This window comes from Marmota marmota, unplaced genomic scaffold, assembly GCF_001458135.2.
Source record: "Marmota marmota marmota unplaced genomic scaffold, marMar, whole genome shotgun sequence".
Taxonomy (NCBI): domain Eukaryota; kingdom Metazoa; phylum Chordata; class Mammalia; order Rodentia; family Sciuridae; genus Marmota; species Marmota marmota.
Window position 1 is genome coordinate 399,924 of NW_026000103.1, and position 13,854 is coordinate 413,777.

A 13,854-nucleotide genomic window follows, 5' to 3' on the forward strand; every position below is an offset into this window, starting at 1 on the left:
TGTATGCAATTCCAGTGGGTTCAAACAACTAACTGAAGTCCTTTCATGGAACCCCTGGGAATTCTTGGTCTAGTCTTCAGTTTCCTTATAATTCTAAAACTGTAATGAGATGTGCCCAGACTTTTCTTTGGTGTAAGACTCTCACCTTTATCAGTAAGCCCTCATACCTCTCTTTGGGGAGGTGTTCTAACTGCCACTTCAGCTTTCAAATGAATAGTTTCTCCCCTACTTGAAAGAATTAGATGTGAATTGGTCACAGAATAGCCTGAGATTTTTAGCTGAGGTTATACAAATTCTGCTTTTATTATATTGCCAGTAACTTGGGTAGATTCAAATATATCTAAATAATGGGTTGAGTCCTAGAGAGAAGAATGAAATATTTTGAATTAAACTAATTCTTTGTACATAGTAATTTATTAAACATTTTTAAAATAGTTTTGCAGACTACGAGCAAACTTCAGTGTTGGTTCAGTCTCAGTGAGCTTAATAGACCCAACAGAGACCAACTTTGTATTGATGGTGATAACAAACTATCATGGAAATTTTGGATATAGAGGTCAGCAATATCTGGATGAAACCCATACCTACTACTTACTTGTTAAATGGTCTTAAGAATATCACATTTTTTTAAATTTAAAATTTGTGTAGTTTAGTATAATCAAAGAGATGTGCAACCATTACCACTGTTTAATCTAAGAACATTCTCCCATATCCATTAGCAGTCACTCCTCAGAAACAAGAGAAGAATGTCCACTTTTGCCACTTCTACTCATCACTGTACTGGAAATTCCAGAAATGGCAATTAAGAAAATCAAATAAAAAGTCATCAGATTGGGAAGAAAGAAGTAAAACCATCTCTATTGGCAGATGATGTGATCTTATATACATAAATCATAAGGGATCCACTAATTTAGTAAGATAGCATAAGATTAATTAAAAAAGCAATTGCATTTCTATACATTTGCAATGAACTATTTTCATTTCTTAAAATGAAATCTAGAAAACTATAACAACTTCAAAAAGAGTAGTACTTAGGAATCAAAATCTTAAAAGATATTAGGAACTTATACAATAAAAATTATAGAACTTTTTTTTTTTAAAAATGAAAGATCTTATTAAATAGAAAGACATCCCACGTTGAAGGTATAATTTCACTGAGATGGAAATACTCTCAAATTGATCTGTAGATTCAATGCAATCCATGAGAAGCCAAGATAGCTTCTTTTTTTTTCATCATTTAAATCTTTTAAAATTTATTCTTTTAAAATATACATGATAGTAAAGTGTATTTTGACATATTATACATGTCAGTATGTGTATAACTTATTCTAATTAGGATCACATTCTTGTGGTTGTACATGATGTGGAATTACACTGGTTGTATATTCATATAGGAGTATAGAAAAGTTAAGTTCGATTCATTCTGTCTTTCCTATTCCCATCCTCCCTCCCTTTCCTTTATTCCCCTTTGTCTAATCCAATTAATTTCTATTCTTCCCCTTCCCATCTACTTTTATTAGTACCACATATCAGAGAACATTCAGCCTTTGGTTTTCTTGGGATTAGCTTATTTCACTTAGCATGATAGTCTCCAGTTTCATCCATTTACCAGCAATGCCATAATTTCATTTTTTTTTTGTGGCTGAGTAATATTCCCTTGTGTATATATTTCACATTTTCTTTATCCATTCATCTATTGAAAGGCACCTAAGGCTAGTTCCATAGCTTGGCTATTGTGAACTGAGTTGCTATAAACATTGATGTGGCTGTGTCACTGTAGTATGCTGATTTTAAGTCCAAGAAGTAAAATCATGAATCAATAAATGGGATGGTATCAAACTAAAAAGCTTCTTTGCAGCAAAGGGAAACAACCAAGAATGTGGACAGACAGTCTCCAGAATGGGAGAAAATCTTTACCACCTGAACCTCAGAGTATTAATCTTCAAGATATACAAAGAACTCAAAAAACTTAACACCAAAAAAAAAAAAAAAAAAAAAAAAACCAAAAAACAAATAACCCAGTCAATAACTGGGCAAAGGAACTGAACAGGGACTTCACAGAAGAAAAAATATGGATGGTCAAAAAATATGAAAACATTTTCAACATCTCTAGCAATTAGAAAAATGCAAATTAAAAGTACACTGAGATTCCATCTCACTCTAGTCAGAATAGAAATTATCAAAGTAATGATAAATGTTGGTGAGGATGTGGGGAAAAAGGTTCACTCATACATTGCTGATGGTACTGCAAACTGGTGCAAACAGTATGGAAAGTAGTATGGAGATTCCTTAGAAAACTTGGACTGGAACCACCATTTGACCCAGTTATCCCACTCCTCAGTCTATACCCACAGGACTTAAAATCAGCATGCTACAGTGACACAGCCAGATAAGATCAGCTTCTCAATTTTTGCAAAGAATCTAAGATTTGCATGGACAGTGAAGGAACTCAGAACAGCCAAAACAATCTTAAAAAAGCACAGTTGGGGGGCTGGAAGTGGTGGTACATGCCTGTAATGCCAGCCTCAGCAACAGCGGGGCGCTAAGCAACTCAGTGAGACCCTATCTTTAAATTAAAAAAATACAAAATAGGGCTGAGGATGTGGCTCAGTGGTCAATTTTGCCACTGAGTTCAATCTCCAGTACCCCCCTTGCCAAAAAAAAAAAAAGAAAAGAAAAGAAAAGAGCAATTGGAGGATTCACACTTCCAATTTCAGATCTTACCAAAAAGAAATAATTATTATGAGTGTAGTACTAGCATATGGATCAGTCATGGAATACAACTAATAGTGCAGAGGTAAGCTACCATATTTTTTGCTAATTTTTGACAAAGGTGCCAAAGCCATTCAATGGGGGGAAAGAATAGTCTTAACAAATGTACTAGGACAACTGATATCCACATGCAAAAGAATGAAATTGGAACCTTACTTCACAGGTAAGAGCTAAAAATATAAAAGCCTTAAAAGAAAATATAACTTCAGATTTGACAATGTATTATTAAATATGGCACCAAACCTACAAGCACCAAAAGAGGAAATAAATTGAACTTCCTCCAACATGACTTTTAAATGTGTGAGATGCTTACCCATTCCTCTTTTTCCTAATAAGAGGGGGGTGAAAAGGTCCAATTTTTCACTGAAAGTTGTAAAGATTAAAAACTTTGATAACATGCTATGTTAGTAAGGGCTTAAACCACGGGCATACATTACATACACAGAGCATATGCAAAAACATTTCTGAAAGGTTACATAAGAAACTGGTATTGGTCATTGTTTCTAGAAACTGGAGTGAAAAACTTACTTTTTTCTGTTCATGTTTTCAAGCTTTGGGGGGGGTTTTGTCATGTATTTTTATTGCCTCTTCCAGTTGTTCTCAAAGTGTGATCCCTAGACAGGTGGCATCAGTCTTACCTGGAACTTGTAACACAAATTTCTCAGGCTGTACTTCAGACCGGCTGAATCAAATTGTGGCGGAAGGACCCAGCCCTGTGTGCTTTAAAAGCTACCTGGGTTGATTCTCATTGTATGCTTAAGCTTAGGAACCACTGGCCTATTCAAGTAGATAAAAATTTGTAGAAAACTTTCTACTACTTCACGCTGGTAGGTTTAAAGCTATCTACTATACCCCAAACCAGCTCCCAAGGCCAGTTCTTTTCATTAACTGATCACATAAGATCCACAACTACACGCCAAATAAGAATCTGGGAAGTCATTTTAATTCATCCCCCAAAGTTTTTGTTTTGGTTTTTTTAAACCTAGCTGCTGGCTGCATCAAATGGGGCTGGGCTGTTTAATGAAATTGAAGTCTCTAATCAAGGAGTTTGTTACACTCCAAGAGATTACTATTACATTCTTACTCTGTTCAATTCTATAATTATCTACAATCTACCCCATGAGATAAGCTAGAGTGACACAGTCCCCACCTGCCCTGACCATTTTTTAAATAATAGAAAATAGGTATGTAAGTAATATACTTTTAGTTTTATCCCTGTATCTAGTTATATAGTAAGTTATTTTCTTTTATTTCCCAGACACGAGCAGAAAAGGATACTTATGAGCTCCTTGTCTCCTTGCAGGTACACTTATAGCATGTTATCGGTCATAGGAACATACTATTCCATCTTGACATGGCTCAGTCAAACACTGTGGATGCCCATCTATCCCCTGTGTGTTCTTGCTGAAGGTAAGAAAGAGTGATGAGGTGTTGTGGACTGATAAAAACATCTCGTTGTAATCGTTCACTGAAATTTTGATGATTAAATTATTTGTGCTAGTGCTTACCGTACTCAGTGTGTCTTTCCTGGCACATTTCCTTGCTTCATAAAGCAAAGTTGGAAAGGGAAGCAGCTCTGGACAAGAAAAAAAGGACATCTGAGTCCAGCCCTTAACTTCATTAACTCACTATATGAATTTTGTGAAACTCGTTTAACCTCTCAAAGAGGGGTTTAGTACTTAGAGACTCAATGATCTACGGCTTTTACTTTTCATGCATAGGAATTCTGTTCACCCTAGGTAAACTCTTCTCACTTGCCATCTCCCATGCCTTTCTCCCTCTGCCTGTAAGTTGCCTCTCTACCTTGAGATGAATAATTGCTTTCTGAGAGAAGCCTTCACAAACTTCTCAACTAAGTAAATTCCTCCTACTATGGTTTCATGGATTTCTTTTTTTTATAGGGCCTATCAGCTTTAACTAGACATTTGTATGATTCTTTGAATAATATCCAGTTCCCTAACTGCATTTTGAGCTCAATGAAGCCATGGGGTGTGTCTGTTTCTTTGCTTTTTTCCTTTCTCTTATGCACTATCATACATGCTCAGTAAACACAGAATGAATTGTTAGCTCCAATACCAAGTAGGTTAATTACATAACCAAAATATAAACCTCAAACTTAATAAAAATCATCAACTTGCAAAGAACTTGAAGATATTTGGAGTATATACACTTATTTCTGTAATGGATTTGGCAGACTGCTAGGGAGCTTTCTAAAAGACAATTAAAGTTTTTGAAAACTGAAGGCATAAAATAAGAATGCATGTTGAGGTAACTAAGGGAAATCATAAAGAAACAGATTCACCATAAAACGATGGTGATGTTGCCAATATCATAAAGTACATAAAGACCAGTATGTAAAATAAAGCCATATGTTTTCTATCTACTGTTGACCAGAGAAAAGGAGCTAAAGTTATAATAAATCATATTAGATATAATTTTTAAATTTGCTTTGTTTTCAAAAGGAAGATTTATTAAATTTTGGAATAGACTATGTCAAAAGAACCTAGAGAATAATCTTCCTGAAAATCCATAAAACTGCCCTTTCTTTAAGAATGAAATCTCTCACTCATTTAAACATTAAGCACATTCCTTTGTTATATCATAAAAACATTATAAAGAATATACAAAGGAATGGTAGGCTGAGTGTTGGTCAAAGCATGCAAAGCTTAAATTAGGATGAATACATTTTTGAGAGCTGCTTCACAGCAAGGTGGCTGTAGCTAGTAATAATTTATTTTAAAATAAATTTATTTTAAAATAAATTAAAATAGTTGAAATTTCTAATGTCTTGCCACCAAAAATAAATGAGGTGATGAGTATGTTAATTAGCTTGTTTCATCATTCCACATTTTATACATATATCAAGAAATATACCCTGTCTCATGAGTGTATACAGTTATAATTTTTAATTAAAATTAATAAAACCCAAAATAAAAATTTTAAATTAGGGAATAAAGTAGATATATGATTAATCTCTTCTTAAAACTAGTGATGACTAAATGTATTCTATTGTTAATTCTAAGCCTTCTCTTTCTAAGAAAGACATGGCTGTCATACAACCCATATTTTATTAAATTCATAAACTGATTCTTATGAAGTATACACAGAAAAAAAATCTAGAAGCATTCATGACAAAATTGTCAACAGTTATGAATCCTGGGTAGGGAATATGGGTGACTGATTTTGTTTCTATATAGTTCAAATATCTCATAGGATAAGAATATGTAGTTAAGAAAACTTTAACTTTTGATAACTTTTAATAGGTTAATAACTCATTTAAATAACATAGTTCTTACATCTGGTAAATATAAGAAAAACATAATTCATATAAATAACCAGATCAACTGGTTCTATGATGAAATACTAGAGACTGAGGGGCAACTCGTGTTAGTTTTGGGTGGCATGTTTGGTGTCCATTGCAGATCCGTTTGACTTTTCCTATGTTAAAATAAGGTTGGACTCACAAGAAATTGCAGAACTAGTGTCTAATTCCCCTGTACCTTTCATCCTTTCCCTAGTGATAACATCTCACATCACTGGTAGTGTTTTATTTCATGGAAAAAAATTATATATTTTATTAAAAATCTACACATGGGATACAGTTTCATGAAGTCTCCATCTTTTTGACACCAGCCTCCTTCTTCAAAATAATTTAGGCCAGCATTTCAGGTATGAGTTCCCTAGAAGTTTTATTAAGTACTAATAGGGCTGTGTGAGAGAGGAGGAGATAGTCTGAGAAAATGGGTGTTATTAGTCTCTTTATTGCAAAATCTCTCAGGACCTTTATTGTGCTAATTGTGTGTTGTACCATTCCAGGAGAAAAAAGTATGTAGCGTCTCCCAAGTTCATTTGATTATTACTCCTATTTGTGGTAAGGGGCACAGAAGTATTTTGAATTACCCTTTTAAAAATGCCTATAATTTTTTCCATGTGAGCATAATAGAGTATATCCTGGACAAAAATTCAGAAAGTCACACTGATGTAACAGCTTTGTTCACTTGATTATTCAGCAGAAATTTCTATACCATACTACAATGTTAGCTAGAGGATTCGGCAAACATCAGAAAACTGTCAGATTCAAAAAATTCAACTAGGGAGACATATATACACAACCTGGAACATGTTGAAGAGGAGAACCTTATGATGTCCTTTTTCTTTAAACAGCATTTGCCATCTATCAGTCGCTGCCTTATTTTGAATCATTTGGCACTTACTCCACCAAGCTGCCTTTTGACTTCTCCATCTATTTCCCATATGTGCTAAGGCTGTATCTCATGATGCTCTTTATAGGTAAGCGCTGTTCGTTTTGCTTTATGAATTATTCTTGTGTTTTTTGGTTTACGCTACCATCTACCTTAATAGACAAGTTAGTAAAAACAGAAAAGACCAAAGGAGAAGCCCAACACAATGAACTAGATCATGTTATTAAAGCACTTGGAAGTTATAATGCTTTCTTCAGGGCACCATGAGATCAAATATATATATGTTTCACTATATAATCAAGAACAGTTTTGCTAGCAGAAAACATAATTATTATCTATGAAACATATAAGTTTTGACCATAGGCACAGATAGCTACAAATATCAAAATAAGCAGGCACTTCCTGATTTTTCCACTTAAGTCTATCTTGTTTCCTGTTTGGCCTCATATGCTAGCAAGAAAACGGGAGTTGGTGATAAAGATTTGAGAAAAATTTATGGAACAAACACAGTTGGGTGGGATTTTAAGATGGCTGTTCCTCCACAAAGAAAAACCAAAGCAACAGGTATATAGCTGCATGTGGAGGAAATGATCGTGGGAGCACACTTCAAGAGAATCTGAACATGTAGGTTCAGAGATCCAACAAAAGCATAGTAAGAAACAAAATATCCAGATGGTAGTGGTAGCCAGGAAACGGAGTGTCTTCCCTCTGCAGGGGTAAATGAGAAATAGAGTCCTAGCAAACTATCAGTGCGGATGCTGGCAATCCTAGCTATTGGAGAGTTTCACAACCCTCACAGGCTTGTAGCCTAATTAGATGAGAAATCTGAAATCTGCACAATAGCTTTGCTTTAGAAAAGGATTTCATATCTTCTGGCTATGGCACCTAAGGTTTCAGTGGGGAGACATCTTGAAAAGGAACCTACTGTGTGAATTTGGGCTGTTGCAGGGGACAGAAGCCCCTGGAATATTCCCATCTCTGGGATGCCATTGAAATTCCACTGCACTGTTTCAGTGGGTACCTGAACCAAACTTGTCTTGTGAACTAAACTTGACCAAGTAGAGTGGGTCTGAATCAAACCCACTGTGTGCCCTGAACAGTAAGGACAGGTATTATGATAAGGAAGGGAATGGAGAGGAAACTATCCTCAAGAAAGGGGAGATTGCAGAGCTTGCCCTCTGAGATCAGGGATGTGACCAGTTGCATGCAGATTTGCACTAGATGCCAGGTCTGAAGGCAGTCACCCATGTGGTTCCCACCAACCCTCCCCTCCCCCAAGCTCTGTGTATATGTGCCTGCCACTAAGTGGGTGAGAAAAGAATTCGGTGGTTCTACTGCTGCCATGCTCTCACAGGTGTGCTAGAGTAACTTTAAGCAATGCCACAGCTTTGGTTGTTGCTCCACCCCTGCCAGGAGGCACTCATGACCAAAGGAGGCTTTGAGAGGAATTTTGCCCAGGTCCAACCACATCTTATTCATGGAAACTTACTAGCAGCCACTATGGCTAAAAGAATTGGTGGTTAAAAAAAAAAAAGCCAGGCCATTTCCCTCTCTCTCGTGAAGGAGCGCCCCACAGCAGAGGCAGAAAGGAATACCTGCTGCCATCACACAAATGGGATTCCCGCCACTAGGCCTTCTTACACATTGTTTGAACACACACTGCTGTCAGGTTGGGTGTGAGTGTCACAGGGATGCTGTGGTTCCTGCCACTGCCTCTCCCATACAGGACCTGAGCCTACACCATTGTCTGGCTATAGGATAAGTGCTTTAGGCCCATATCATTATGGGGACAGCCTTAGCAAATAACGAAGTCACCAGTACCTGAGGAAACCCTTATTACCTGATAGGGGCTACCACTTCCATTGTAGGAGAAGCCACACAATGTGCTACCTATGCTACACCTGGCTGAACTACCACTAGAGTGTCCTTGCATAGCCCACAGAGATCATGAGCCCCTCTGACACAAACATGGTATACACTGTGCCCAAATTCACTAATCACAGACAAAGAAGCTACAGGGAGACAACATGGTGCCTAGCTGGAAATAAATTCAACATTAAATAATAAACTGACATCCCTAGACATCTTTAAGAGAAGGTTGCTTACTAACAGCCATTCCATAAATGTGGTAGAGATATCTGATCTACCAAATGTCCAAATCTCAATTTAGAAATATGAAAATACAATGTAATTGTGTATCCCCCAAAGATCAGAACTCTATTAATAGATTCCAAGAACTAAAAATGAATGAAATACTTGAAAAATAATTCAAGGGAATGATTTTTTAAAAATCTCTGAGATCTAAGACTATAAACAGTTAAATGAAATTAGGAAGATTATGCAGGATGTGAATGAGAAACCCAGCAAAAAGAGTTGAAAAAGAACCAAACAAATCTTGCAAATGAAGAACTCAATAAGGCACATGAAAATGTCAAAGGCCTGACAGACTATATCAAGTAGAAGAAAGAATCTGAGCTTGAAGACAGGTCTTTTGAAATATTCCATTCAAACAAGAAAAAAAAAATTAGGATGCTTTCAAGTTCTTGTGGGTGACATTAAATGAATAAATATTCATTTTGGAATATCCAAAGGTGAGGAGCTAAAGGTTAAAGACACAGAAAACATCCTAATTTGGGGAAAGACATGGACACCCATATATGGGACACATATAGAACTCCAAGTAGACACAACCAGGAAATACCTTTACCATGACACATTATAATCAAAGAGTCAAAAGTCCAGGAACAAAGTATTTTAAAATCTCTGAGAAAAGTACCAAGTAATATTTAAGACTAACAGAAGATTTATCAAAAGAAACCCTGCAGGCCAGGAGGAAATGTAATGATATATTTCAAGTCACCTGAAACAATAACTGCTACCAAGATTACTATTACCTGCAAGGCTATCTTTGAGAAATAAAGACCTTTCAAGGATTCAGGATAACAAGAAAAGCCTTACAAAAGATGCTTAAGGGATTCCTATATCCAGAAGTGAAAGAAAGAAAACTACCACCATGACTGCATGTAAAAGTGTAAGTCCCACTAGAGCAGAAGATACACATGAGAAATGGAAAAGATTCAAACATTATTATTACAATAAGCCATCCAACCACAAAGATGAATAAGAGGAAGAACAAGGAATATTCAAGACAACTAGAAGATAATTAACAAAAAAGGCATAAGTATGTACTTTTGAATAATAAACTTAAATGTAAAAAATGTAAATAGATTAAATTCTACAATTAAAAAATACAAATTGGAAAGAAGTGGTGGCACATGCCTATAATTCTAGCTGCTTGGGAGGCTGAAGCAGGAGGATCACAAGTATGAGGCCAGCTTCAGCAACTTGGTAAGACTGTATCTCAAAATTAAAAGTGCTGGGGATGTAGCTCAGTGCTAAAGCACCCTTGGGTTCTATCTCTTGTTATAAAAAATTTTACCAGTAATGATACACTAAGAGATGGAAAATATCCTGAAATGAAATCCTAACATAAGCAAGAATAGCTATACTTGCATTTGACAAAATAGACTTCATCAAAAACTGAGAAATAACATCACTCCTTGTAATGATCAAGGAGGTATCATTTCATTAAAGTTAAACCATACTAAATATCAAGTGGACTTAACAGACATTTGCAGAACAGTCCATCCAACCGCTGCAGAATACATGTTTTTTAAATCAGTACATAAAACTCTCTAGACCATACATTAGGCCACAACAAATCTTAATATGATTTAATTGTATCTTGTATCTTTTCTGATTACAATGGAATTAAAACAAGAATAGCTATAGAAATTATAAAAATATGTGAAAACTGAATAACACACTTTAGAATAAGTGAGTCACTGGAAGTCAGAAGGGAAGTTTTAAAAACATTTATGAAACAAAATATACCAAACCTTGTGGGAGGCAGCAAAAGTGGTATTATGAGGGAAATTTATAGCAGTGAGTTCTTGTATTTAAAAAGACTTTAAGTAACCTAATGATGTACCTCAAGGATTTAGAAAAAATAATAATCCAAACTGTAAATTAGTAGAAGGAAGAAATAATATAGCTCAGCAGAAATGAAAGACTAAAAAACAACACAAAAAGCCAGTGAAAAAAAGAGTGGGTTCTTTAAAAGCTAAACAACCTTTGCAGGCTAACTTCCTTAGGACTCCTAAATCTCGAGAAATAAAACTGAGAATCAGTATGTGGAATGGCATCAAATTTAAATACTTCTGCACAGCAAAGAAAACAAGAACATGAAGAACAGACTAGAGAATGGGAAAAAATCTTTGTCAGTTACTATTCCAACAGGGGATTAATACCCAGAATGTATAAAGAACTAAAAACACCAAACAAAAACACCAAAAATAAACCAAATCAATAAAAGGGCAAATTACATTTGTCAAAAGATATATATCAATGGAAATTCAGGAAATGCAAATCAAAACTACACAGATTTTATCTCATCCCACTTAGAATGGCACATGCCTATAATTCCAGCTATTCGGGAGGCTGAAGAAGAATATAAATAACAAATACTGGGGAGCATATCCAGGAAAAGGTACACTTGCACATTGTTGGTGGAACTGCAAATTAATACAACTCTTTGGAAAGCAGTATGAAGATTCCTCAAAACACTAGAAATGGACCCACCATATGACAGAGCTATCCCACTCCTTAGTATTTATCCACAGGAACTAAAATCAGCATATTATAGTGAGACATGCATACCAAGTTTTAGTATAGCTGAGGTAGTTATAATAGACTAGTAATAGAACCAACCCAGGTGCCCATCAACAGATAAATGGATAAAGAAAATGTGGTACATATATACACAATGGAGTTTTACTGAGCCATAAAGAATGAATGAAATCATGGCATTTGCTGGTAAATGGATGGAACTGGAGAACCGTGAAATAAGCCATATCCAGAAAGTAAAGGGTCAAATATTTTCTCTCAGGTGGAAGATAGAAAGGGAGAAAGGAATAAAAATGGGGATCTCATGAAAATCAAGAGACCTATAGTCTAGAGAAAGGGGATCCAAAAGTAGGGGAGGGCATGAGGAAGTACGAGGGAAGAAAATCTACCTATGCCTATGTAGTCATATACCACAGTGAGCCCCATTTGTATGTAATGATAATGCTCCATTTAAAATAATAGAAGGGAGATCAGTAGAGCAAGTAGATCAGGGAGGAAGGAGCAGAGGGAAAGAAGGTACTAAGGAGATTGAGCAAATTATGTATAATTATAATGTATACAAAGCTAAGCGAAAGGACAGCCTTTTAGCTGCACTTACCAAGAAAAAGAGGATCCAGATAACCATCAAGATGAAAAAGGAGACATTACAACTGCTACCACAGAATTACAGCAGACCACTGGAAATTATTTTGAAAAACTATATGCTAACAAATTGGAAAATCTGGAAGAAATGGACAAATTTGGGGATACACATGACCTGCCAAACTGAACCAAGGGAATAAAAAACATGAATAGATCAATAAATAATGAGATATAATCAGTAATAAAAAGTCTCCCCCTGAGGACCAGATGGTCTCACTGCTGAATTTTACCAAACTTTTTAAACTATTCCATAAAAGGAGGAAACCTTTCCAAACACATTTTATGAAGCTAGCATTACCCTGTTATCAAAACCTGACAAACATTAACAAACCTATAGACCAACATCTCTGATGAACATAGATGCAAAAAAAAAAAAAAAAAAAAATCATTNCATGCATGATGGGGCTGTTTGTGGCTCAGAGGTAAAGCGCTTGCCTAGCATGCATGGGCCACTGGGTTCGATCCTCAGCACTACATAAATATAAAATAAAGATATTGTGTCCAACTAAAACTAAAAAATAAATATTAAAAAATGCATGATGATCAAGTTGTTTCATTCCAGGGATGCAAGTATGATTCGACATGCATAAATCAATATGTATAATGTTACAAACAGAAGGAGGGATAAAATATCATCTCAATAGATGTTGAAAAGTTATCTTGGAGGCTGGGGTTGTGGCTCAGTTGGTAGAGTGCTTGCCTAGCATGTGTGAGGCACTGGGTTTGATTCTCAGCACCACATATAAGTAAATAAATAAAGGTCAATCAACAACTAAATTTTTTTTTTAAAAAAGGTATCTGATAAAATCCTATATCCCTTCATGATAAATGCCCTGAACAAATTAGGTATAGGAAGAATCATACCTCAACATAGCAAAGGCTATATGTGATAAACCCATAGCCAACATCCATACTGAATGGGGGAAAACCAAAAGCATTTACTCTAAGATCAGGAACAAGATGAGGGTGGCAACTCTGATTTTATTCAAAATAATACAAGAAGGTTTAGCCAGAGGAATTAAGTAAGAGAAAAAAAAATAAGTCACACAAATAGGAAAGGATAAAATAAAATTATTTATCTGCAATTGATATGATTCTATACATAGAAAATCCTAAAGACTCCACCAAAAGACTATTAGAACTCATGAGTGAATTTATGGAGTGGGATACATATAAAAATCAATAGCTTTTCCATACACCAATGAGTTTTCTAAAAAAAAAAATCACTAAAACATCCCATTTGCAATAGCTATAAAAAATACCTGGGAATAAACTAAAGAAGTGAAAGACCTCTACAATGAGAATCACAAAACACTGATATAAGAAATTAAAGATGCTAAGGTTGGCAAGACTTCCCATGTTCATGGATTAGAATTAATGTTGTAAAAATGGCCATACTACCAAACCAGTCTACAGATTCACTTCAGTCCCCATCAAAACACCAATGACATTCTTCATAGAAAAAGATCTTAAAATTTAAATGAAAGTACAAAAGACCCTGTGATGCAGACTTCACAATATCTGATTTCAAGACACACTGCTCAACCACAGT

General features: G+C 35.4%; 1 protein-coding gene across 2 annotated transcripts in view; it reads left to right on the forward strand.

The window, feature by feature from the left end:
- Positions 1-13,854, forward strand: part of Hacd4 (3-hydroxyacyl-CoA dehydratase 4) — a 34,450-nt gene that overhangs the window by 13,401 nt on the left and 7,195 nt on the right. For both annotated transcript variants that reach the window (XM_015502565.2, XM_048783893.1), the window contains exons 5-6: positions 4,076-4,182; positions 6,937-7,062. In XM_015502565.2, the coding sequence (XP_015358051.1) occupies positions 4,076-4,182; positions 6,937-7,062 (233 nt within the window). The remainder of the gene's footprint in view (positions 1-4,075; positions 4,183-6,936; positions 7,063-13,854) is intronic.